The sequence below is a fragment of the Elephantulus edwardii genome, unplaced genomic scaffold (genome assembly GCF_000299155.1).
Source record: "Elephantulus edwardii isolate Elephantulus edwardi_28Jun2011 unplaced genomic scaffold, EleEdw1.0 scaffold00041, whole genome shotgun sequence".
In the NCBI taxonomy this organism is placed as follows: Eukaryota; Metazoa; Chordata; class Mammalia; order Macroscelidea; family Macroscelididae; genus Elephantulus; species Elephantulus edwardii.
This window is the reverse complement of record NW_006399791.1, coordinates 7,750,790-7,777,981: the sequence shown is the minus strand read 5'-3', so window position 1 is coordinate 7,777,981 and position 27,192 is coordinate 7,750,790. Positions and strand designations below refer to the sequence as shown.

Genomic DNA, 27,192 nt, shown 5'->3' with positions numbered 1-27,192 from the left:
TTTTTTTTTGGTTTTTTTTTTAGCCCTGAAATTTGGACTTTCAAATTTCTGTTCTGTTAAAGTTGCCCACTGGTATGTTTTTGTTTGGTTTTTTTTTTTTTTTAGTAGCACAAGATAACCAAGACAATATCATACTATATGCTTTAAAATTATCAAATTATATGGTTCAGTGAAAACAACATGAGCTTTAAGATTGTTGACAATTTAGCCTAAGTTTCAATTTCTCCATGTTAGAAGGGATGATATCATCTACCTTATAAAAAATTACTGGGAGCAAAGTACTTAGCAAAATGTTTGGCACTTGGTAGCGGCTTAATCAACATTAACTTTCTATTCCTAAGCTGCCTCACCCCTTAATAATTTCATAACTCAGGAATTTCTTATATAGCCCTCATTACTCTTCTCACTGATCTAACTGTAACTGCTAGTGGTTTTATCACCAGTTATCTTGGCACAGGGCAAGTCAGGTCTGTGGTCCTCAGCCCATCTCAAGGGCATCACATAGACCACAGTACTCAGTCAGTGGACTGTCTGATGTGCTCCTGGATGGAAGACTGTACAGCCTTGGCTAAAAGTTACAGTTGAGCCACACTATCTTCCACAATCCACTAATATCTAGTCAATTCCAACTGTTGTTATTGTTGTTGTTATGTACCATCTAGTTAGAACTGACAATCAAGTGGCTTTGCATAGTCAATAAAGCACAGTAAACAACTTTCCAGGGTTCTTTGATTTCAGCTAAGATCCTTTTGACATTAGCAATGATAACCTTCCTTTCACATCCTCTTATGAATCCACCTTGAATTTCTGGTAGTTCCTGTCAATGTACTGCTAGTTGGTTTCTTAAATTTTCCTCAGGAAAATGTCATTTCCAGGTGATAGTAATGGCACTGCTTGATAACTTTTTCATTCTGTTGGCTCACCTTTCTTTGGAATGGGCACCAACATGGAACTCTTCCAAGTAGTCCCACAGGTCTTCTAAATTTCTTGGCATAAACAAGGAGGCAAGTGAGAGCATCTAACACTCCATCAATTTGTTTAAACAACTCAACTGGCATGCCATGAATTCCTGGAGGCTTGTTTTTGGTCAATGCCTTCAGCGCAACTTGGGACTTCCTTCTCTCAGTATCACTGGCTCTGGCTGAACTTCAATTAATTCTTATTGGTACAGTGAGACTGTTTTCCTTCAATCTCCGCCCCCCCCCCCTTTTTTTGTTTACCATTGGATCAGATCTGACTGGCAGAGGAGATTGCCCCTTCTCCAGCGGAGCATCTGGTGGACCTTCACTATTTTTTTGAGGCTTTCTGCTGGTTCAGTATTTCTGTGTCTTCTGTGCAGCTTCTTTTGACACTTCCTGCATGGTTCAGTATTTTCCTCATAGACCACTATAACTCAAGACTTGACTTTTCCCCCCTTTGCTTCTTTCAGCTAAAAAAATGCTGACTTGTTCTCCTCCCCCTAAACTCTACATCTTTGAGCATTTCATTATAATACTTGAGTTTGCCTCAGATCATCTTTTGAAGTCTTCAGTTCTTTCACTTCATCATTTCTTCAATTTACTTTAGCTACTTTGGCAGGTTTCAGAGTTTCACTGACATCCATTTTAGTCTTCTCTTTCTTTTTTCACCTTTATAATGACCTTTTTGCTTTCTTCATGTATGGTATCTTTTCACGTCATCCAACAGATTGTCTGTTCCTTGGCCATTTGATTCAATGCATCAAATCTATCTCAATAAAGGGGGGGAAGAGGAATTAATTGGGTGGGAGGGTAGAGAAAATTGTGCAATAATGAATGAATGGAAACCCAAAATCTCTGTAAATGTTCATTAAAATTAATACATCAGGGTGGAGGGATGACAGAAAAACTGGATAAATGTATATTGTATTGAAACAGATGAGAGAAAGAACAGATTAGAAGTGATATATGATTGAGTATTATGGTTAGCACAGGAATCCAGAATTAAGGTTGCATAGAGAAGTGTACTCGGGGTGTGGGGTGGGGGGAAGGGATGTGGGAATTGTATACTAATGAAGGAACTTTTTTTCTTTTCTCTCTTCGGAGGGGGAAGCGAGCTGGTGGGGAGGGGTGGGCAAGGAGAAAATTGCGGCAATGAATGAATGGAAATCCAAAACCTCTGTAAAAAAAATAAAAATAAAATTTTTAAAAAATTAATACAATTGAATAAAAAACAGAAAAAATCTATCTCAATAGAGATGATCTCTAAATTCAGGTGGGATAGACTTAAGGTCATATTTTGGCTTTAAGTAACTTTATTTTCTTCAATTTGAACTTGCATAGGAACAACTGGTGGTCTGCTTCACAAGTAGGCACCTGACTTTGTATCAAGTTTCCCTATTATCTCTTTCAAAAAGGTAACTGATCTGATTCCTGGGCATGTCATCCAGTGAGATCCACATGTATAGCTGAACATATGTTTTTTAAAAAGTGAAGATATCTTCTATGAGCAGGAGCCCTGGAGGCACAGTGTATTTCATACTGAGCTGCTAACCAAAAGGCCATTGCTTCAAGAACAACAGCAGTTGTCCTATCCATGAATGAAAGATGGGCAAGCTCCTCCTAGATTCACAGCCCTTCTGAAATCCAATGGAGGTCATTATGAGTGGAAATCAATCTGACGGCAGTGGGTTTTCTATTAATAGGTTATTGGTCTTACAAAATTCTATCATGTGATCTCCAGCACTGAATTTATGACCAAGAACATATTTTTCCAACTACTGGTTCTTCTCTGTTTTCAAGGGCAGCAGCAGTAAAAAATAAAACAATACCTACATTACACAAATTTGCTGTAAAAAAATACCATTGTTGTTGCTGTTAGGTGCCGCTGAGTAAAGCATGACTCATAGCAACCCTATGAACAAAAGATCTGTATCCTGTTCTATCCTGAGCCATCCTCACACTTCCCAATACACAAGACCCCACTGCAATAGTCATTGTGTCAATCCACCTGGTTGAGGGTCTTCCTCTCCTTCACTGACCCTCCACCCCTCCCAGCATCATGTCCCTCTCCAAGGAATAGCACATCCTAACAACATGTCCAAAGTATGTAAGGCAAAGCCTCATCATTCTTGCCTCCAAAGAGCACTCCAGCTGCACCCTCTCCAAGACATACCTATTTGTTCTCTTGACTGTACATAGGATGTTCAATACTCTTTTCCAATACCACAGCAGAGAGGCTTCAATTCTTTTTCCATCATCCTTATTCACTGTCCAGATCTAAGATGCATAGTAATCGGAAAGACACACCTGAATCAGACACACCTTAGTCTTCAAACTGACATCACTACTCCTCAATAATTTGGAAAGGTCCTAACCGCAGATTTTTTCCATTGCAATGCATCTCCTTATTTCCTTACTGCTGGTACCAAGGGTATTAATTTTGGATCCAAGCAAGATGAAGTTGTTGACAGTTTCAATCTCTTCTCCATCCATTATGACCATTGTTGTTGACTGCCTTCAAGCACGACTCATAGCGACCCTATGAACAAAAGGCCTGAAGCCCCTCTATAATCAACATTTATCAAAGTTTGTAGTTTCCAGAGGCATATTATTTAGGAAGTGGATGTCATTCCTGCTTACAATCATTACCATAAAGGTGTTAAAAAGGTGTCACTTTGATGGGGGAAAGAAGAACAAACTGGGGAGAAGGGTAGAGAAAACAGTGCAACAATGAATGAATGAAAACCCAAAATCTCTGTAAATGTTCATTAAAACTAATAAAATTTAATAATAATTAAAAAAAAACCTGGGGGGAAAAAAAGGCATCACTTTGAAGACTATGGCCAAACCCCAAAAAATTACATTTCCAATGACCTCATATGCATATGAAATCTGGACAATCAGTAAGGAAGATCAAAGAATTAATGTCTTTCAATTATGGTGAATTATGGAGAATAATAAGTATATGATGGATGTCAGTAAGAATAACAAAACTGTTTTGGAAAAAATACATGAAGAATGATCCTTAGCAGCAATGATGGCAAAACTTTCTGTCACATACTTCGGACACATTAGTTATCAGAGGAAGCATCTCTGAAGAAGGATATCATACTTGATAAAATATGTTGTGTTGTATGTTGTGTTATGTACCATTAGGCTGGAACTGACTCATAGCTGACCTGGTTCCAGCGAGCTTTCAGAGGACGTAAACTGAACAGAAGGAGAGTGCTCATCTTTCTCCCTTGAAGCAACTGGTATATTTGAACCGAGTGTCTCTGAGTTGGCAGCACATTCTTTACTGCTACAGGTAAAGTAAAATGGTCAGTAAAAAAGAGGACAGCTCTCAAGTAGATGGATTGATAGTGACTGCAAACAGTGGGCTCGAATCTAACAATAAGGACCAGGCAGTGTTTCTTTCTGTTGTAGGTAGGATCACTATGAGTTAGAAATGAACAAGTGGCATCCACTTCCTCAACAACATGCCTTCAGAAACTCGATGAACTTTGAGAAATGTCGATAGTAATAAAAAGGCTTGGGGCCTTTTGTTCATAGGGTCACTATGAGTCATTTTCAACTAGAAGGCAATCAACAACAACCTAAAAACTGTACCTAAAAACAACACTTGTGATCCTTTTCATAAAAAATGATGCAAAAGTAGCATTCCAAACAACATTCATACTAAAAAATTAAATTCAGCCCTGAGGTGTAGGGGGTCTACTGTTCAAAATGGCATTCCTAGGCCACTGCCCTTGATTTTACGCTATGGCTGGGCAGGAATATGCAAATAAGCTGTGTTAATCTATCCACAAGGTGACTGGGTAGGTTCCTCATTCAACTAGGCTTAAATTGAGTCAGCAGAAAGTTTGGAATCTCACTATTAGAAAGGAAGAAGCAGCAGACAATGCAATACGTATCCTTCAGGGCCAGAGATACCCACACTTGTCAGACATATAGGAGAACATCTACAGCTGCAGCCAAGAATCAAGTGACCCAACGTAAATCACAGCTGACCTTGGGAATGCTGCCTCAGACAGAACTGACCATGGGAATGCTGCCCCATGGAGCCAGAGCCCTTCACTCAAGCTTGCTGCAGGGGCAAGGGCAGAGTGAGATGTCATAATTGGCAGAATAAGAGTTGTAATCAACCTAACAGCACATAAAAACAATAGATCTTTGAAGCATTAGGTATAAGACTGAAGGCTGAAGGACCTACAAGTATGCTACAGAAGCTGTCCTAACTGAGAAACTGTATCTTGTTGTCTACCTGAATTAACTTTCCTAATAAACCCGGTACATAGGGAAAGTCTGCTGTTAGGGACCTCTCCAAAGTACTGAAGAGCAATGGTGTCTCTCTGGAGACTAAGGTGCGTCTGATACAGGCCATGGTCTTCGCAATCACTTGTTATGCATCAGAGAGTTGGACAATGACCAAAGAGGATAGAAGGAGAATTGATGCCTTTGAGCTGTGGTGCTGGAGAAGAGTATTGAGAATACCATGGACTGCTAGGAAAACAAACAGATTTGTCCTGGAAAGGGTTAAACTGGGTGGCTCCTTGGAGGCAAGGATTCTGAGGCTCTGTCTCACATACTTTGGACATGCTGTGAGGAGAGACCGGTCCTTGGAGAAGGACATCATGCTTGGGAGGGTGGAGAGACAGTGCAGGAGGGGAAGGCCCTCTATGAGGTGGACTGATTCAGTGACTGGGATGATAATTGGGATGGGAGTGTCAGAGACAGTGCGATTGGCACAGGTCAGAGCAGAGTTTAGGGCTGTTGTACATAGGGTCACTATGAGTCGACGGCACATAACAACAACAACAACAATAAACCTGGTAATTTTGAATACAATTGGTTCTGTGAGGTCTGTGTAGCTATTGCAATGGATTTCAGAGTGAGCAGAATAGTTGGACTAGTGCTGGAATTAGTGCAAGGAGGTGTGGGGAAAGGGAGAGCATGTCTGACTGCATGGGAATTGGTTTCATATTGTAGATCCTATTGATGGGGACAGTTCTCTTTTGTGGAGTTAGTAGAGGTCGGATACAGCCTTCTCCAGAATGCACCTGCCCTTTTTACAAACTTACAGGACCTGTTCCAAAAATGCTGCTTACTCTAAGACCAAGGAATGTCTTTATGTAGTCTTGTTTCTACTTGACTCATCTTTCTAGTTGGACATGAGCATCTTTAAGGTAGAGAATTAGTCTTTTAAATGGTGGGGTTCCCATGATACCTATCTCACAGTAAATGACTAATACATGTTTGTTCTTTTTGCTTGATAATTAAAGACCCCCCAAAAAAAATCCAGGTCAGAAAGCCAATGCTACGACAGATAATTTGAGAAATCCTCTAAAGGTAAAGAAGCCTTGACTCTTAGATATGGAAGTTGTCCTATACGGGAAGCTTAATTTTTTAATCACATTAATTTATCCAGGAAGTATGTAAAATATGTTGTCAGATGCCACTAAGTCAATTACAACTCATAGTGGTCCTACAGACAACAGAGGTGTGGACCATGCCCTAACCTGTGTCATCCTCATGAACTCTGTCGCATTCAAGCCCACTGTGGTAATCCCTGTGTCACTTCATCTCACTGAGGATCTTCCTCTTTCCTAACCCTCTACATACCTCAGTAGAGTCCTCTCTTGAAGGACTGGTTCCTTCTCAAAATATGCTCAAAGTAAGTGAGATAAAGTTTTACTATCCTTATCTCTAATGAGCACCGTGGTTGGGTTTTTTGGTTGTCTATAGGCTATTCAATACTCGTTTCCAATACCACAACTCAAAGGAATCAATTCTTCTGTCACCCTTATTCATTATCCAACTTTCAGGTACACAGGATCCAACTGAAAATGCATGGCGTGGATCAGGCACATCTCAAGTCTTTAAATTGACATTATTGCTCTTGAGTACTTTGAAGAGGTCCTTGACAGCAGATTTTCCCAATGCAACATGTCTACCGATTTCTCAACTGCTCTTATTATAAGTTGATTGTGGACCCAAGTAAAGCAGAATCATTGACAACGTCAGTATTTCTTCCCATTAACAAGATGTTGCCTACTGGTCCAGTGGTGAGGATTTTTGTTCTCTTGATGTTGAAATGTAAAACATATTGAAGGCTGTAGTCTTTGATCTTCTGCAGAAAGAGCTTCAGGTCTTCTTCACTTTCAGCAATTAAGGTTGTATTTATCTACACAATGCAGGCTGCTGATGAGTCTTCCTCTAATCCTGATGCCACATTCCAGATTTTTTATTTGCTCAAGATACAGATTGTATAGGTATGAAGAAAGGATAGAAGATATAAATACAAAATATCAAGGGAGCTCTCTTGGCCTAGTGGCAAAGAAGCTGCATTGTAATCCTAAAGGTGCGCAGTTCAAATCCACCAGACGCTCTGCTGGAGAAAGAGGGGCAATCTCCTCCTGTGCCAGTCGGATCCGACTTGATGGTATGTGAAAATAAAATCAAGAAATAAAATAGAAAATAATCTTAGAAAAACTGAAAAGCTACTATACAAGATGCATTTTCCTCAGATACAACCCCATTTCTCCTTTTAAAAAAACCACATTTCTTTTTTTGGTTTAAAATTTGTATGTTCATTTCTATAAAAACAGTTCTGAGGTACAGCATAAATTTTGCCTGTGAGAAAGTAAATGAAGCCTAGTGCTAAGAAGCTGCACTGCAATCCCAAAGGCATGTGGTTTGAATCCACCAGATGCTCTACTGGAGAAGGAGGGACAATTGCCTCCTGTGCCAGTTGAATCTGACTCCACGGTACACAAGAGAAAAAAAAAATAAATGAAGAAAACAATGGTAGTCACCAGTATTATTAAAAATATTTCAAATTCTTCCCACTCTGGGTATCTGGCAATACTGCACTTACACAGATACTTAGAAAAGGACATGGGACTTGTTTTCACCAATCAAATACACCTGCAACGAAGTAAGCTACTCTTAGAGCAAACACATCAAGTGCCAGGTAAAAGGGCATGCTGAGGAGGATTTCTGACTGAATTCTTTGAATGATTATAGTGAGCAGAGATGCCCTGCCAACCCAATGGCATGTAGAATGAACAAGAAATAAACCTAAATGTAAACCACTGGGATTTGAGAGTTAGTCTATCTTGACTGATAACAAACATCAACTATGGCAAAGGGTTCTCAACTATGGACCAATATATATTCTACTTCACTTCTAAGAGGAGGGCAGTACTTCTCTGAAATATGAGGAATAACAGCAGAAATATCAGAATCTCATCTTAAGTCTGACAGGGCACCTGCAAATATGAAACCAAAGTGTCTGACCTAAGTTATGTCCAAGTAATACAAGTGGCAATAATAATAATAATTATTAATTATTATCTCCACAACATTAGATTGTATTAAGAGGCCAAATACTAGATAGATTAAGTGTAACAGTCAAATTTTGTATACACTGTTATCCTAACGCCCCTCAAATAGTAAGCAAGTAAAAAAAAGGGTCTCTGTAATTTCAAGTATCAGTCAATCAATGCAATAAGATCATGAATTATTGAAGCAGTGCAGAGTTCAAGCAAGCAAAGTCAAACTGTGTACTGTGCAAGTCTGGAGAATTTTTAGTTTTCTTTATTTTTTAAAATAAACTATTTCCAATCTTCACTTGGGAAAAATCAGTGTTATGCAGAAGTGGAAGATGACTAGATCAAATCACAAAATGGAAGATGACTACATCATTACATACAGCCAGGTTATAGTAGTACAAAATTGTTGGATTATATAACTACCAAACCAGTGAGAATCATGGCCCAGTTAAGTAGGCACATAACTTTAACTATTGCTATTCTTGTCTCAAACTTGAGCATCTGTTGACGACTAGGTGTGCATTGCTCATACACAAAATAGTAAAGTTTTCACTACTGCAATTGAGATAACCAGTAAGTGAAGAGGAGCCCATTCTTGAGGATCTCTCGAACTTAAGAAATCATTGCTAGTATGTCACTTGTCCTAAGGCATGTTAAGATTCTGGTCTCTAAAAAATAGTCTATCACAAGATTCTCACTCCTCAAGAAGAGAGGCTCAGGATGCAATGGGACACAAGGGTGGTTTCAGCTCCCATTCTTCTCTTTTAGAGGCACATTCCGATAGAGAATCAGAGGCAACTAGGAACAGTCAGATATGCCAACTAGCATCTTTCACAAGCATGTCTTAATTTTCAAAGCCAAAATATCTCTTCCTTCCTTCCTTCTCCTTTTCACCAAGGAATGGCTTGTATGGTACGTGCCCTGGGTACCAGTTATGGTGTGATGGTGTCACTGAGCAGTTTCTATTTAACCTAGTACAGTTTTACATCCTTCCTCAACCATCAAAATAAGCACAGTGAGTGAAAACAGAGTAGGGCACTTGTTCTCAGACACAGCCCAAGAGGTTGTCACCAGATGAGGCATAGAATGACATTCCAAGGCATCACAAATACGAAATATATGTGACTAAGATAGCAGACAAGCGAAAGGAAAACATTTCGCATAATAAGTTTCTGCTATCAACTCTATTCATTTTCAATGGAATGAGGGAGTACAATATAGAGACTGCTCCAGGCACTTGTGACTTTCTCCACACTTCTACAAAGGCACAATTTCAATGCTTGCCATCTGTCACCACTCTTGGAGACCAGCAATAGGAGTTTCTGTCTTATCTTCACTAGGGTGTGGACAAAGCTAATGAGCTTTGTTATCAGGAGCTCTGTTCCTAGGAGGGACACTTGACAAATGTGTTATTACTGTTTATGATCTTTTCATCTTAGGGCTCAGCAGTTCATTTCAATTTTGAACTCTCAGCATTTTCCCATTTCAGTTGTCTATACTTAAGGAGAGTTTTAAAATTCTGTACTACAAAGTTTTCTGGGCTCAGATCCATCTAAAATCATACACTCCAACTCTCTGGAGAGATAATTGCAAAGTAAAAAGGCTAGATAGCTCCCTTGATGTGACCACTGAACTGTGAGTGTGATGACCAACTCTTAAAAGTCTAATTAAATACAAATCCAGCTTTGCTGTCGAGACACTGGTAGACCAGGTGGTTTCCTTGTAACAAAACTCAATTCACTTTCATTAACACCAATACCCAACCTGGTCAAAATACTGAGCTCTATTTGACAATTTCTGAAAGCAGAAGGAACTCCTCAGTCCAAGGGACATTAGCTCCTAATGAACAGTCTACAATGTTGAGGGCTACTCCAGAAACTATGAAATCAGACTTTATTCCAATCTGGAACAGCATTTCTTTGTGTTCTTTTGGCCATCTGAAAGTCTTTCTCTGTGAAGTTTTTTCATGTTTTTTGCCCATTTTGTAATTGTGTTACCAATCTTTTTCTTGTGGAGGTCCTGTAGGATTCTGTAAACTTTTAATATGAGACTCTTGTCTGAAATGGTATTGCCAAATGTTAAAACCTATCAAACGGGGAAAGAAATGCTCAAAATTACTGGCAATAAGAGATATACAAATCAAAACCATAATGAGATACTATCTCACTCCAGTAGCAGTGGTCAAGTTTAACAGGACTACAAACAATACATGTTGGAGAGGACGTGGAGAGACAGAAACTCTTATATACTGTTGGTGGGATTATAAAATGTTACAACCACTCTGGAAGGCAGTTTGCAGTTTCCTCAAAAAAGCTGAACATAGATATTCCATATAACCTAGTTATTCTACTGCTTGGAATATAGCCCACAAAAATGAGAACTGAGGCACAAACAGAAACTTTCAACCAATTTTCATAGCAGCATTATTCACCATTACAGGAACATGGAAACAGCCCAAATATCCAACTACAACTGATGGATAGAGAAATGATGGTACATTCACACAATGGAATCCTATGCAGCATAGGGGAGCAATGACAAATCATTACCTAACTTGGGAGAGACCGGAGTGTATTATGCTGAGTGAACTCACTCAGTCACATAAGGACAAATATTGTATAAGACCATTATTACAGAATATGTGTTAGGATCCAAGGGAGTGAGAGTGGGAGCAGGGGGTGAGAATGGAAGAGGGGGTAATAATAGGGCTGCACAATTTGATGGGTGGAGGGAGGGGTGGGTAAAGGAAATGGGAAAGATCTACTGTAAAAAAAAATGTATACAAACCTTGTTAATTAAATTAGTATAAAATAAAAATTTTATTTAAATTAAAATATAAATTAAGGGGGAAAAGGGAGAGAGAATAAGGCCAGAAAAACGACCTGGTAAGAGACAACTGAAATAAAGATATCTGATAACCAAAGGCAAAGATTCATTTATAAATGGAGCTGAGAAATGTGAATAGGAACTACAGATCAGAGAACAGCATGGACTGATGTTAAATTTCTATTTATGCTCATCATATTGCATAAAATCAGAACTATTATACAACATATTATATAAAAGAATGTGCTTGTTCTTGGGAGATGTTTACTGAAGGGATGAAAAGTCTTGACACCTACAATTAACTTTCAAATGGTCCAAGAATAAAAGGTTATCTCTCTACAAAGATATAAAAGAAGGTGTGCCAAATGTTAATAGCTCACAAATCTAAGAACAGATATGAGCCTCTAAAGGAAACAGAAACAATTTAGTGGCTGACTGGACACTGAAAACAAGGAGAAAAGGAGATAAAGAAGAAAAAGATGCTTCAAAGAGAAAAAAGAGCAAGATTAAGAAAGGACTATGGTAGACGCTGGGGCAAGAAGTAGAAGGCCTGGCACAGAGAATGGCAGCAATGCAACTACAAAAAAAGAGTTGGGGAAGGAAATAATTTTTAGGGCAAAATGTGGAATCCAAGTATGAAAAGGAAGTGGCATGATGCAATTAAGATGAAAGAATGATATTTAAGATGACATGTCTTCAGGCATCTATCATGATGTTGTCTATTTACCCAGTGGTGAGGACCTGTTTTCCTGTATCCATACTGAAGGCTGTAGTCCTTGATCTTCCACAGTAAATGTTTCAAGTTCTCTTTGCTTTCAGAAAGCAAGGTGAATTTCACCTTTTACCTGCGTAACACAGGTTGTTGATGAGTCTTTCTCTGATCTTGATGCTCCATTTTCTTTATAAAGTCCAGCCTTTTGAACAACTTGCTCAGCATATAGATTCAATAGATAAAGGCATGGTGGGACATCTGGCCCCCCTAGCTTTATGAGGACAGAATCATCATTAGCTTAAGTCCTATGATGCAAAGATCAGATATACCTTCTCTTTCCAACCATTTTACCTATTTGACACCAATCATCTCTTCCAAAGCACTCTACTTTACTGGGTTTAATTATCTGTGCAGTGGTCACAAAGAACTGAGACCACATTCATGATTATGGAGTCTATTACATAAATGGTAACAGGTAATAATAATTCAGGATCAGGAAAGACGTAGGATAAAGTTCTTTGGTCAGGACAGTCTCTTCTCAGAGAGAATTTCCCTGGACCTTACCCCTTAGCCTCCACAGGCAGTCATCTGTTCTTGCTTCATGAGCCAGGAAGTCCAGTGTATCATCCTGCCACTCTCTTGGTTCTGCTGCCTCAGGTGTCACCATTTTTCTCTTGTCTGGTGTAGGACATTCTCAGTGGCAAAGAGGTGGCAGCAGAACCAGGAAACGGCGTGGTGAGCTTCCCAGCTCACAACAAAAAACTGAAGATCTTCAAGCAGAAGGCTTATTGGTGAAGGGGGGTTACCTCTGGGCACTTTGCAGAGCCAGGCTTGCTAGTGCAAGAGAGCTAAAAGCCTCTAGATAGAAGTCTTCTTGGTAGAACAAGGTACCTCTAGGCTCTTGCACAGGCAACCTGATGGCACATAACAACAACAAGCTCTTGCAGGTAGAGCTAAAAGCACTTTGAACACTTGTCCAAACAGATCACAAGCCAATTGAAGAGGAGGGGGACTGAGGCAACAGAATAAGGCACAGCAGAGAAGATGTGGCCAAAGAAGTGTATCCTGATTTGTTCCAGATCCTGGATTATAACTTATTACTTCCCTAATAAAACTCTATGTTTCAGCTCTGTGTGACCAATGCAAGGAATTATCAAAGCTAGCAGAGAAACACAAAGTTTCCCTGAGGAAGGGAGGGACTGCTGGTGTTAGAACTGGTCACAAGGTTGAAGATAGGAGGTATGGCTGACCCCCCCTCACAGGAATCCCTCCTCCCCAATAAAGTCTGTTCCTGAATCCACATTCTGAGATGCTTTGGAATTCATTTCTGTGCTGGTGAGCGACAGGAAGCACCCACTTGGCACACTAGATGGTGACACCAAAGTTGTATTATCTTGCATTTCAGAATTTAAAACAAAGTAAAATAATAATAACAATAATAATAATAAGCCTGTAGAAGACATCCCTCCATTCTTCCCATATTTTCAGGTATCGTAAATTTTTCTTTGCACTGGTTACAGAAGGGAACTAGATTAGAATATGATTCTTCTGGATAGAAAAGGAAAGATAGCAGTGCCTTTAACAAATGAAAAACCTAAACAAAAAAAAAAAGAAAAACCTAAACTTCTCTAAGTGTTTGCTGAAAGAGAAGATGCTAAAAGATCTAAAAAGTATCCTTTCACGCGTCCAGGAGACAGATGACCTTAAAACTATCACTTCCCTCTCAAAGTCATGAGGCTGTCAGAACGCCAAGGGAAGTGCCCTCCTAAAGAAGGGGCTCCGTGATTTTCCTGCTATGCTTTTCATGGAGCTACAGCACCAAGATGACAGCAAGTAAGAAAACATCGTTTTATTCCAGCATCCAAGCTCAAGAATGTACTCAATGCACATTAGCCCAGAAAGGGCCACCTGAGGACTCCAGAAACATTAATGGAGACTGAAGAGTCTACTGGAAAATGACAAGTCCTCTAGATGGCAATGCTGGCAGGGACGCATGTAAAAAGCACCTACGTCATCGTGAGCATTAACATAGCATCACGGCTTAGCAAAATGTAACAGACTCTGAAATGCTATAGCGCCTTTCAAGGATACATGGATCAAAGTGACAACAAGTAGTTAAAAAGAAAAATCAGGACCAAGAAAACCTAAGTTGTATAGGTTTCCACATCTGAATAGCACTGGGGAAAACATAAATTTGGCCGTCCATAGCTTCTGACCTGTAGGTTATTTTCCATATTTGATTTAGCATATGAGGACAAAGGCCATATTATGCTAACCAAACAAACCTGAGAATGTACTTTGAACCATTCAATTCTACTACTTCCCTATAGATTATCACCTGACGTCAAATTATTACATTATTGATGCAAGGTTACTATTTTACCCTTTAGAGAAAAAAAAAATTTTAATAGCTTCCTGTGCTATGACAACCACAACGTTTCACTGTCACTGAATGATAGCTAGGAAACTAATTTTCTAACCAGCATGAAACTTGTTGTTGTTGTTGTTGCCTGCTGCAGAGTCGAGCATGACTCATAGTGACCCTATGAACAAAAGACCTGAAGCCGTTCTATAACTATTGTCGTTTCTCAAAGTTCATAGAGCTTCTAGACCCATGTGGTTTTAGAAAGTAGATACCACTGGCCCAGCAGTCAGTTATTTTAGTGGTAGGACTGTCCTTCACCAAGAAGTTTGTTTATGAATAGCTCATGATACAGGCTAACAATAATCTTTTTTTAAAAACCCCATTTTTAATATGTTTGGATGAAAGTTTATAGTCAGGAATAATCTCATACACATTAAAGCTGGGAATATGAAAAATATGGTAACAATCAAATTTAAGTTACTAAATATAGTAGATTCCTGCACTGCTTCCAGAATTAAAGGCCTGAAGAATGAACATGAAAGTGTAAAGAAGTCCCCTCTCTTAGCTTTCCAATAATGATGGCTTGAGAGAGAAGGTACCTTATCCATATGGAAGATCAAATCCAGTTCACAAACATTCTCAAAGCATTTATCCAGGGTCTCCACAAACACCTAGGAAGCAAAGAGAAACAGATGACAACAAAGAAAACACGTCCACATCTCCATGAATGCCACGTCTGAAAATAAAGAAGGGAAAATAAATGAAGAGGGCAATCTGAACCCACTGATCTTAGGACAAATCTCAATCATGGTTCTATTTATCCTTTGTCTCCAACATTAGCCCATCACTCTATTTATCCTAATTTGAAAGGACTGTCTCTAAGAAAAGACTTGCTTTTAGTAAAGCACCATAATCAGCAGGTATGCATGGCGTTCTTTCCCTTTTATGAGATGCTGGTTAATGTAAAAATATTTATGACTCTAATTCATTTCTAATTACAAATTCAACACTGAGTTTTGGGAACTCTGCAGAGTTACTGGGAATGGATATGGATGAAACTAGATCATCAGAATAAAAATAGTAAGAATTGTTTACAAATGTAACCAATGTACGCATGTAACCAATGTCACTAAATAATTCATGGAGAAACTGCTGAATGGGAACCTAAAGAGCTGTGAAACCAATGCAGAAGGAGCAGCATCACTCAAAATGAAGTGCAACAACGAAACCAGTTATGTATTTATTAAATGTTTATTCAACCAATGCTAGGGAGCGGCCACCCAGCACATGATAATTAATCTCTATTTACCTGTTGCAACAGTGGAAAGAAAGGAAAAAAACAGAAGGAACTAGAATGTAACTAGTTTTTCCACGAACCACTGCCTCCTTTGCCTGGCAACCACTACAAAAATCTTTGATTTATTAAAAAAAAATCTTTAATTAAAGATTTTATAGCTGAATGTGATCAAAAGGAGTGGGGGAGGGAACATTTCACTTAAAACATGAATTTTAAATACTCATGGAATCCCAATTTTCTAGAATCACAGATGTCAAAAGATTCCCAAAACTACTGCCTTGAGATAATTCTTAAACTTTAAACCAAAACTATTCTCTGATGTCATCTTTAAACCAAATAATAGTTTAGCTTAATAAGTAAAAAATATCTTATTTGAGCATTGTGTTTTTTTAAAGAATTATGCAGGATCAAATTGACAGTTGATGATACTGAACTTTTCCACTGTCTCTTTCCACAGATGTAGTCACTTGGATTTTTTAAAAAAATATTTACAACTCGAATGAATGGAAATCCAAATTCTCTGTAAATGTTCATTAAAATTATTTTTAAAAAATTAAATACATCTCTCTACCTTAGGGTAAACAATCATCAAATATAAAAAAAATATATTTACAACTCAATAGCACTAAACATTTTTGGGCGAAGATGTACAAATCATATTGGTTCTTCATACAATCACTCAGACACTTCGAGCATTAATTACCACTGATTAGAATAATTATAATGCTTAATTAACTCCTTTCAGAGAAGAGTGTTAAATATACCATGGACTGCCAGGAGAACAAACAGGTTCGATATTGTTTGTTGTCCTGGAGAGGGTGAAGCCAGGCTGCTCACTGGAGGCAAGGATTATGAGGCTTTGTCTGGCATACTTTGGGCATGTTGCAGGGAGGGTCCAGTCCTTAGAGAAGAACATCATGCTTGGAAGTGTGGAGGGACAGAGAAAGAGAAGACCATTGATGAGATGGATTGTTGCAGTGACTTGGGTAAAGAGGGTAGGTGTGTTGGAGACAATAAAGTTAGCATAGGATAGAGCAGGTTTCAGGGCTATTGTACGCAACGGCACATAACAACAACAATTAACTCTTCATTATTATTATTGTTGTTCCCCTCACCAAACTTGTGCATTTATTAGTTTTGTAGATTAGAAGATCAACATGTAACACATTACATCTCCAAAGCTCCTTAAGTGATCAAGAGAGAGAAGAAGTTCTTTTTCACTGTATACTCCTGGTATGCTAACATGAAAACACAAATATTTGAGCAACATTTTCTTTATAGAATACTTACTCTTGGGGGGTTTGGATTTCAATTAAGTTAATTCATAGGTTAAGAATAAGTGGTGGTCTACTTTTAGTTTTTTTTAATTTTAATTGAGATTTTAACGAAAGTTTATAGAGAACTTGAATTTCCATTCTTTCATTATTGCACATTTTCCTCCCTACCAGCCCCCCACCCCCACCAGTTCGTTTTTCTCCTTGAAAAAAAATTCTTTAATTGTTCCGCAATTTTCTCCTCCCTCCCTCCAATCCACTTTGCTATGCAGCTCTTATTTGGAACTGCTGTCATGTAAATAATACCCAATCATATATTCCTTTTTAACAGTTCTTTCCCTCATGTGTTCCAATGCAGTGTACATTATTTATGCCCTCTTCTCTTAGTTTCCCCCAAACCCCATGACAGTCCTGTTTTATAACAGAGGCATTATGCAGTATTTGTCCTTCTGTGACTGAGATATTTCACTCAGCATAATGTCCTCCAGGGTCACCCATTTTGTATTAGTTCCTTGTTTATCAGTGCTGCATAGTATTCCATTGTGTGAATATACTACAGCTTTTCTATCCATTTGTTTATTGATGGGCACTTAGGTTGTTTCCATTTCTTTGAATTTATGAATAATGTGGTCTATTTTTTTAAAGTTTAAAAATAACTCATAATAATAAATTTTTACAAAAGGAAAAAGAAAAAAAACCCCTCATATAATATAGAAGCTTCCTTTATGTCCACTTAAAAAAAAAAAAGCCACACCAACAAGTCTTATTATGAGTCTATTAGGAAATCAGTGATTTTTGTTTTCCTTTTATAACTTTTCTTATTTCATCCCAATTATGTGTTGACCCAATTTGGGTATTTAAATTTTTTTTAATTTAATTTTTGTAGTCAGCTATTTCAAATATATTGGCAATGTTGTTACTGTTGTTGTTAGCTGCTGTTGAGTATGACCTGTAGTGACTCTATGAATAACAGATATTACCCCTGTTCTATCCCATGCCATCCTCACCATCTCTAACACACTCAAACCCACTGCAGCAGTCACTGTGTTAATTTGGTTGAGAGTCATATTTTCCTTCACCATCCTTTTGCCTTTCCAAGCATGATGTCTCACTCTAAGAAACAGCTTCTCCCAACAGCTTTAGTTTGCTTGGCTCCACAATCAACACTCTTGGTACGAGCAGCCAGGAAATCAAGAGATGAACTTCACTGGGAAAGTTGGCTGACAGTCAGGGACCTCTTCAGAGTATTGAAGAGCAATGCAGTCAGTCTGGAGACTAAGGTGCCCCATGACCTAGGCCATGGTCTTTGCAATTGCTTGCTATGTGTCAGAGAGCCGGACAATGACTAGGGATGATAGAAGAGAATTGATGTCTTTGAGATGTGGTGCTGGAGAAGAATGTTGAATATACCATGGACTGCTAGGAGAACAAACAGGTTTGTCCTAGAGGGTGTGACACCAGGCTATTCCTTGAAGGCAAGGATTCTGAAGCTTCATCTGACATACTTTGGACATGTTGCAAGGAGGGACCATTCCTTGGAGAGGGACATCATGTTTGGGGGAGTGGAGGAACAGTGCAGGAGAGGAAGATCCTCGATGAGATAGATCGATTCAATGATTGGGGTAGTGGGAGCAGGTGTGTCAGAGACCATAAGTTTAGCACAGGATAGGGCAGGGTTTAGGGCTCTTGTACATAGGGTCACTATGAGTCACAGGCAACTCGACAGCGCATAACATCAGCAATGATAACCCTAGTGTTGCAACCTCTTCTAAATCCTGCTTGAATGTCTGGAAGTTCCCTATCTACATACTTTTCTAGTTGTTTTTTAATGATCCTCAGCATTATTTTATTGCTTGCAATATTAATGATACTGTTCAAGATAACTACGTTTATGGCTGTGGTTAGTTGTTGGGAAGTCAGCTCCAATTCATGATTACCTGATAAGAAACAAAATGCTTTCTTTGTACAGATCTTTTGTATCTCTAGTTAGGTCCATTCCCAACCTACTGTAAATGGCATTGCTTTCTTGGTTTCCTTCTCTCAGTTATCTTTGTTCCCTAGAGTAATCCCACTGACTTTTAGATATTGCTCTTATATTCATTCTGCCACTCTACTAAACTGGTCTACTAGCTCTAAGAGTGTTCTTTTGTTGTTGTTGAGTCCTTGGAGTTTTCTGTGTAGACTATTATAACATCTGCATACAGCAACAGTTTATCTCTTTGCTGATCTGGATGCCTTTTATTTTCTTCTCTTTTCATAGTGCCCTAGTAAGCACTTCCAATACAATATTGAATAGAAGTGGTAACAGTGGGCATCCTTGTCTAGACCCTGTTCACAAGGAAATGCTTTTAGGTCTTTCTCCATTGAGAATGATATTGGCTCTTGATTTTGCATATATACATACTTTTCACTATGTTGAGGAAATTCCCTTCTATTTCAATTTCCTAAGTGTCTTAATCAAGAAGGTGGTGATTTTTTTCAAAGCCTTTCCTGCATCAATTGCTAGAATCATATGGTTCTTGTTATGTGCTTTGTTAATGTGGTGAATTACATTGATTGTTTTTCTTATATTGTACCATCATTGTCTATATCTGTTACGAATCCCACTTGGTCATGATGAATTATTTTTCTGATGTGCTTTTGGATTATATTGGCTAGGATTTTGTTAAGGATTTTTGCATCTAAGTTCATGGTATGTAGACTAAAATATCTAAGTAACGGAAAAAATGTGTGTTATAAATGGATAGGAAGACTCAATATTGTGAAAATGACAATCTTACCAAAAGTAATTTACATGTTCAACATAATCCCAATACAGATGCCAAACTAATTTTTCAGAGATTGAAAGGGAAATTGTAAAGTTTATTTGGAGAGGAAAGAGACCTCGAAAAAGCAAAGCACTTCTGAAAAACAAAAATTAAGTGGGAGGCATAGCACTCCCTGACCTCAAAACCTACGACACAGCGGTAGTAACCAGAACAGTATGGTACTGGGACAAAAAACAGGCACACAGACCAATGGAACAGAATCAAGACCCCAGAAATGGACCTCTCTATATTTTTTATCAACTGATAAAACTTATCAAGGAGATAAAACTTATCAAATGGGGAAACAAAAACCTCTTCAACAAATGGTGCTGGCAAAACTGGACTGCTTCCTGCAGAAACCTGAAACAGGATCCACATTTCACATCATACACAAAAATCAACTCACAGTGTGTCACAGACCTGGGAATAAAGCCCAAAACCATAATGTGCATAAGGGACAAACTGGGACCAAGTTTAGACGGCCTAGTCTACGGTATAAAGAGACTGCCAAATATAGCCAGAAATGTACAATGTGGAGAAGATACAGTTGATGAATGGGTCTTTCTAAAGATTAAATCTCTGTGCTCATCAAAAACTTTTTCCAACATGGTGAAAAGAAAACCGACCAATTGGGAACAAACATTTGGCAGTATCATCTCAGACAAGGGTCTCATAATAAAAGTTTACAGAATATTCCTATGCCTCTGGAAGAAAAAAACTGATAACCCAATTACAAAACAGGCAAAAGACATGGAAAGACTTTTCACAGAGGAAGACATAAACCACCACAATGAGATACCATCTCACCCCAACAGCAGTGGCAAAGGTTAGTAGGGCAGCAAGTGATAAATGCTGGAGAGGATGTGGAGAGGTGGGAACTCTCATACACTGCTGCTGGGATTGTAAAATGATATAACCACTCTGGAATAAAATTTGGCATTTCCTCAAAAACCTGAACATAGAAACTCTGTATGACCCAGCTATTACACTACTAGGAATATACACCAAAGATATTAGAACTGAGACACAAATGGAGATTTGTATACCAGTGTTCATAACAGCATTATTCACCATCGCAGAAACATGGAAAAAGCCCAAATGACCAACCACAATTGAATGGATTTAGAAATTGTGGTTCATTCCTACAATGGAATACTACGCAGCACTCAGGAGCAATGATTTTGAACAATACTACATAACTTGAGAGAAGCTGGAGAGCATTATGTTGAGTGAACTAACTCAGTCTCCTAAGGACAAATGCTGCATAAGACCATTATTGTAAAAATAGAAGGAACTAGTAAAACATGCATGGGAGTTCAAGACAGGGAAAGAGGTGAGAGCAGAGGGGTGAGGATGGGCAGGAGAGAAACCACAGGGTTTGCTTATTTTGGTGGGTAAAGGGAGGGAGGAAAGAAAACTTTTTTAAAAAATTATTATTATTTTCTGTGCATTTTCTGTGCATTTGAAGTCTCCTCCATCGCAGCCTCAGAAACCCAGCAGAGGGTCATCTGAGTCTGAAGCAATTTGGCAACAGTAGGCTATTTCCTTTCTTTTCTAATACACTGTAATATAGGCATATTTTTATAGCCCTCTACAGTTTCCAATACTACAAGTACATCGTCACATTTTAATTCAATAACATATTGGCTTTATTTGACATATTAACATATTGGCGAAGTGATAAATCAAATTCAGGATTTTCTGATTTAAATACTGATTGTTTCTGTTACACTGAGTTTCAACGTTCAAGTGGACCAAGGTATAACGAAAGTATTTTTAAATTATCTTACAGTTAGATATTTCCTACATGTTTCCATTATTCATTTATCTACCTTTAATTATGATGTATAAAAATTTTAAATCCTTTTATGAAAATAAATGGGTATAAATACATGCATAAAACAAATAAAATTTAAATGCTGAAAAGCTGCTATGTCCAAGAAAATATTAATTTTTCTAAAAGACTACACTCTACCTAAATTAAAATATATACTCAAAATAAAAATGTATTTGCCTACAGGTATAGTAAATTGAAGTCACTCTGGTAGCATACAGTGGATTAAACACTGAACTGTTAAGCAAAAGGACAGCAGTCCCACCCCGCCAGTCACCCCTTGGGAGAAAGATGAGGCACTCTACTCCAGTAAAGATCGCAGCCTCAGAAACCCCACTGGGAAGTTCCATTCTATATAGGGTCACAACGAATAGGAATCAACTTGACAGCAACTGTTTTCAAATTAAATTTAATTTTTATTTTAACAAAACAAATATAGTTAAAAGCCTTTCAAGTTTATAGCTAAAGTGCTTCATTTTCTATAAGTAGTATTAATTAGGCTTTCAACGTAAGCTTCTATTATGTATTTTATTCAAGTCACTTAAAAGAGCCTAGTATCTCTGGTGGGCTAATAGCTGAAGAGTTTTGCCGTCAATCCAAAAGCAGAAAGTCTGAATCTATAAGCTGCTCCAAAAGAGAAAGATGGACAATCTCTTCCTGTGTAACTCGATCGATAGCAATGAACTGCTGTTGTTGTTGCCTAGAAATCTGAAGTACAAAATGAAGGAACTGTGCTAGATTTATAGTTCCTAAGCTCTGGCCCTTACAAACCTAAGGTTCTACGAAGGTAATCTAGAATCTGTTAGTAATTTCTGATTTTTAAAAAGCATTACAAAAATCACATTGACTTACATCAAGATGGTCTAGTTTTTTTGCATTAGGCTAAAATTACAAGTGAAAAATTAAAGTTTATCTTTTCAAATGCCATTTGATTTGATAGCTGAAAACATTTCCAACACATGAAAATCAAGGCAGTGAGAGGCCCAGGAAGCAAGCAATGAAGCCAAAAGCACAGAAGTCAGAGGGCTGCTCAGCAGCTTTCCTGGTGCACCATCTAGTGGACATTTGGCAAAATGTAAACAAACAGCAATAAACTCTGCCATAGGTTCACAGGGACCCACACAGGGTTTCTGAGGCTACAATCTTAACAGGTGGAAACTGCTCATCTTTCTCCTGAGGAGCAGTTGATGAATTTGAGCTGATAGTCACGTAATGCCTCTAAGTTAGCAGAACTACACACTATGGACTACCTCATCACAGGTCTTTATATCAATAAAGAAGCTGACAAAACCATCTACAGGACAGGTACTCAAAAACCCAGTATAAACTCTCCTTCCCTTGTTAGCTGATTACACATACCTGGATGAGGTCCAAGATCCCAAGTTCACTCTCTGATGAATCCACACAAAACACAAAGTAGAGGGTCGCATAGTGCCGGTAAATCAATTTGTAATCAGAGCCACCAATCAAACTGTGGAAGATGCGGAAACAATTGAGCCTTTATCGTAATTAAACCTCCAAAAAGCTAACTTTGTACCAGTGGAAGAGAAAGATCCAAACAGGAAGGAGAGGAACAAGCCAAACAATAGAATCAAGATATTTTGACCAGGTTAAACAGTAACGAAATTTGGCAGAGGTACCTAAAGCCACTTCATCTTTCCCCTGCAGATCCACCCAGAGATTAAACATCTAAATGACTCATAACTGAAGCACAATAAGTCATTAGTTTCCCAAACAGAACTGGATCTCTGCCTGAGCAGGTCTTGCTAAGATCAGTTTAGCCCAATCCCAGAGTAAAGAAGCAATGATAATGGGCACCACTCAAAAGTGGGCACAGGTAGAACACTGAAGCTGATGGTTTACCTTCCACCCTCCAAGAAGTTACAGATGTTGTCATCCCTCTTGAGGACTAGATGGAAAGTCTCTCGAACAATCTGTTGCTGAATTTCTTCAGGCTATGAAAGAAAAGAAGCAAAGTAAATCAGAAGGTAAGTTCAGAAAACTGTTCCATGCATGGGGATAGACAGGGAGGGTAATGTTCCCCAGCTGAAGATTTAAGGCTAGACGTAGAAAAGTAAAAATGACTAGTTGGTAAGATTGTGCTATAGGAATTACTTTGGGGAATATTTACCTAGGTGTCCTGGACACTAACCATTACCATGCCGATCAGTAAGCTAATAAACAATAAAAGGAGGAGTGGCATACATCTCCTAAATATGCCTCTGGAGACACTATGAACTTTGATGAATGACAATAGATAGAAAAAGGCTTCAGGTCTTTTGTTCATAGGGTCGCGATGAGTTGTGATCGACAACAATAGCATAAGGTCAAAGAATAATTAAAAGGGTTAGCCCTGAAATATTGTCTTTCTCTGGAGAACATCTATGCCAGATAAAGAACACATAAAAAGGCCTTATCCTTTAGGGAAGTAAAGATGTAATCTCGTACAAATTTTTTTAAAAACAGACATGCTCATCTTTTGTACTAGTAATACAGGTACTACATATAAGATGCTATTGTGGTTATGTACAAGTCAACTGAGTAGGTTCAAATGCCAACCTTTCAACTAATAGCCAAGCACAGAATGTTTGTGTCATCTAGGGACCCCAATAAAATTGTCAAAAAAGCTTTTTCCTACCTTTAGATGTAAAAACATATTTCATAATTCTAATTTTCTCTTAATTTGATTTTGTCTTAAATTGGATTCAGAGAGAGATGAATGAGTCAGAATCAACTTATAGCTGAATCCCCATGGCTTTTCACAGGCAATATAAATCACCTGGGAGGTAACTGCCCATCTTCCACCCACAGAACAGCTGGTGGATTCAAACTGCATGCCAGCTTAGGATGGCAGTACAACTCCTTACCACTAAATAACCAGAGCTCCCTTAAGATGCTGTTATCAACAAAATGTTACTGAGAAAGTTAGAAAAATATTTGGGTTTGTTTCTTTTTTAAAAATAGATTATAAATTTAAACAACTACGGAACTACAAAATCCTCACTTACTGTTCACACTAGTTGCAGTGTGGAATAAGCGGCTAACCAAAAAGCCACGCCTCTCTAATGGTTTGTACCTCAGAAGAAAAATAGGCAGTCTCCCATTTTTAAGATTTACAGCCTTGAACACCCAATAATGATGGGTCACTGTGCTTCAGAATCACTTGAGGGTGTGAGTCTGAGTTATTCCCTCACTGTACACATGAGAACACTCAACTATAAGAAGATTCTTTAATAAGTCATATTTCGTCTCTCTCTGATGTTCATAGCAATGGTGAAGAGGATAACATAAATAGGAGTCATCTTGGGATTTAAATAAAATGTAGATTGGGAAGGGGCAGAGCCAGACGGGGAGGAAGGTGAGACTGAGAGGGGGCCTGAAGGAGGAAGCGGGGGAGCTGAGACTGGAAATCCAGGGGCCTAGCCAGGGAAGCAACAGCCCAACCAGGGAGCAGCTCGTGCTGGTGGAATGAGTAAGATTGCAGTGAATGCTCATTTGGAGAGTCTGCACACCCGGCACCCGGCTCTCCATGCTTTGCCCTTGCATCTCCTCACATGCAGTTAACTGCCTTTAGTCCAGAACATCTCAATCCAACAGAACTGCAACAGTTATAAACAGAAGAGACTGCTTTCACAGGCCGTGAACTGAAACTTCTCTTAAATCTGAAGTTCAGAGAGAAACACAGGCCACATAACTGCCCCACCCTTTCTGGAGCAGTGACTTAAGAGCAAGAACCTTTTATCACCTTGGGCATGAAAACCTCACTACAGCAATGTCAGGTAAGAAGCAGGCTACTTTACACCGCACACTGGCACATAAATAGAGTTGAAGAGATGGAACACAGAACCAGTGAAACAGAAGATAGAATTGTCACCACAGATCTGTTAGACCAAAAAGTAGAATCAAAAAGGAAGGAAAAATAAGAAAACCTAAGAATAACGTGGGACACTATCAAGAGAAATAACATATGCATCATCAGAATCCCAAAACAGGAAGAAGCAAGTAAAGGCACCAAAAAAGTTGTGGAAGAAGTACCAGAAGAAAACTTCCCAGGCATAACGAAGAATGAGAGAATATATATTCAAGAAGCTGAGCGAACGCTACATAGAATAGACCCCAAAAGAAAAATACCAAGGCATATCATTGTCAAATTTCTGAAATTCTGAAAGAATTATGAAAGCAGCGAGGGAGAAACAAAGAGTAACCTATAAGGGAGAGCAAATAAGATTAAGTGGCGATTTCTCAGCAGAATCGATGTGAGCAAGAAGAGAGTAGAATGACATATATTGAACACTCAAAGAACACAACTGTCAACCAAGAATACTGTACCCAGCAAAACTGTCCATCAACTATGAAGGAGATCAAAATATTCCCAGAAAAACAGAACTTAGGGGAGTTTTTAAAAACAAGACCAGCATTACAGGAAAGACTGAGAGACCTCCTTCTTAACAGAGGTGCCACAAGAAAACAGGATGGACCAAAGTAACTAGTAACAACACCAAAAAGAACTCAACAAAATGATAGTAAGAAAACCTTGCCTCTCAATAATTACATGGAATGTGAATGGTTTAAATGCACTACTGAAGAGAAAAAGTAGCAGAATGGATAAAAAGCCAAAATCCATCAATATGCTGTCTACAAAAGACACACCTGAAAAATGAAAAAGAAAAACTTAAAAATAAAAGGGTGGGGGAAAAATATACCAAGCAAATGGCAACTAGCAAAAAGTAGGAGTATCGATATTGATCTCTGGCAACAAAGGACAAGGGAGGTCAATACATAATGCTTAAAGAGTCAACAGAACAAGAGGATATAACAAATATCTATGCATCAAATAAAACACCTTCAAAATATACAAAACAAACATTAATAAGACTGAAAAAGGAAATAGACAACACTACTATACTAGTTGGAGACTTAAATATGCCACTTTCAAGAAAAGAACTACCATGAAGAAACCCAACAAAGATGCTGAAGAATTAAACCACACAATAAATCAACTCGACCTCATAAATATATATAGGCTAATGCACCCCAAAAAATCACAGTATACCTTCTCGAATGTGCATGGAACATTGTCCAGAATTTATCACATTTTATGTCACAATGCAAGTATCAATAAATTAAAAAAACATGTAAATAATATGTTTAACATATTTTTTATTAACAAATAATAATAACTAACAAAGCATCTTAGACCACAATGTTACAAGATTATAAATTAATAAAATGAGGATAAAGGAGAAAAAAATCATACATTTGGAAGTGCAACACCTTGCTTGAACATGAGTGGGTACCAGAAAAAATAAAAAATGAAATTAAAAAGTTTCTTGAAACAAATGACAATGAAAACACCACTTAGCAAAACCCCTGGGAACAGCCAAAGCAGTAATCAGAGGTTAATTTCTAGCAATTAGCAAACACATCAAAAGGCAGGAAAAATTTACCATTGACTCTCTAACCCAAAATCTCCAACAAATTTAAAAAGAACAGCAAGAAAATCCAACACCCTCTAAAAAAACAGAAGTTCTAAAAATTAGAGCAGAAATACATGAAATAGAAAACAGAAAAACAATTGAAACCATCAATAAAACTAAGAGTCAGTTCTTTGAAAAGGTCAATAAAATTGGCAATCTACTAGCAAAACTAACAAAGGAAAAGACACAAATAATCCAAATAAAAGATTAAATGAACAGGCACTTCACCGAAGACGACATTCAGATGGCTAACAAGCACATGAAGAAATGCTCAAAATCCCTAGCCCTAAGAGAGATGCAAATTAAA

At 38.2% G+C, this 27,192-nt stretch overlaps 1 protein-coding gene across 1 annotated transcript in view; it reads right to left on the bottom strand.

Annotated features, from left to right (window-relative positions):
* AP3S2 (adaptor-related protein complex 3, sigma 2 subunit) overlaps positions 1–27,192 on the bottom strand; it is an 83,208-nt gene that overhangs the window by 41,739 nt on the left and 14,277 nt on the right. Inside the window, exons 2-4 of the mRNA XM_006885169.1 lie at positions 23,272–23,363; positions 22,768–22,879; positions 14,796–14,867 (exon numbers count right to left, since the gene is read on the bottom strand). Coding sequence (XP_006885231.1) covers positions 14,796–14,867; positions 22,768–22,879; positions 23,272–23,363 — 276 coding nt within the window. The remainder of the gene's footprint in view (positions 1–14,795; positions 14,868–22,767; positions 22,880–23,271; positions 23,364–27,192) is intronic.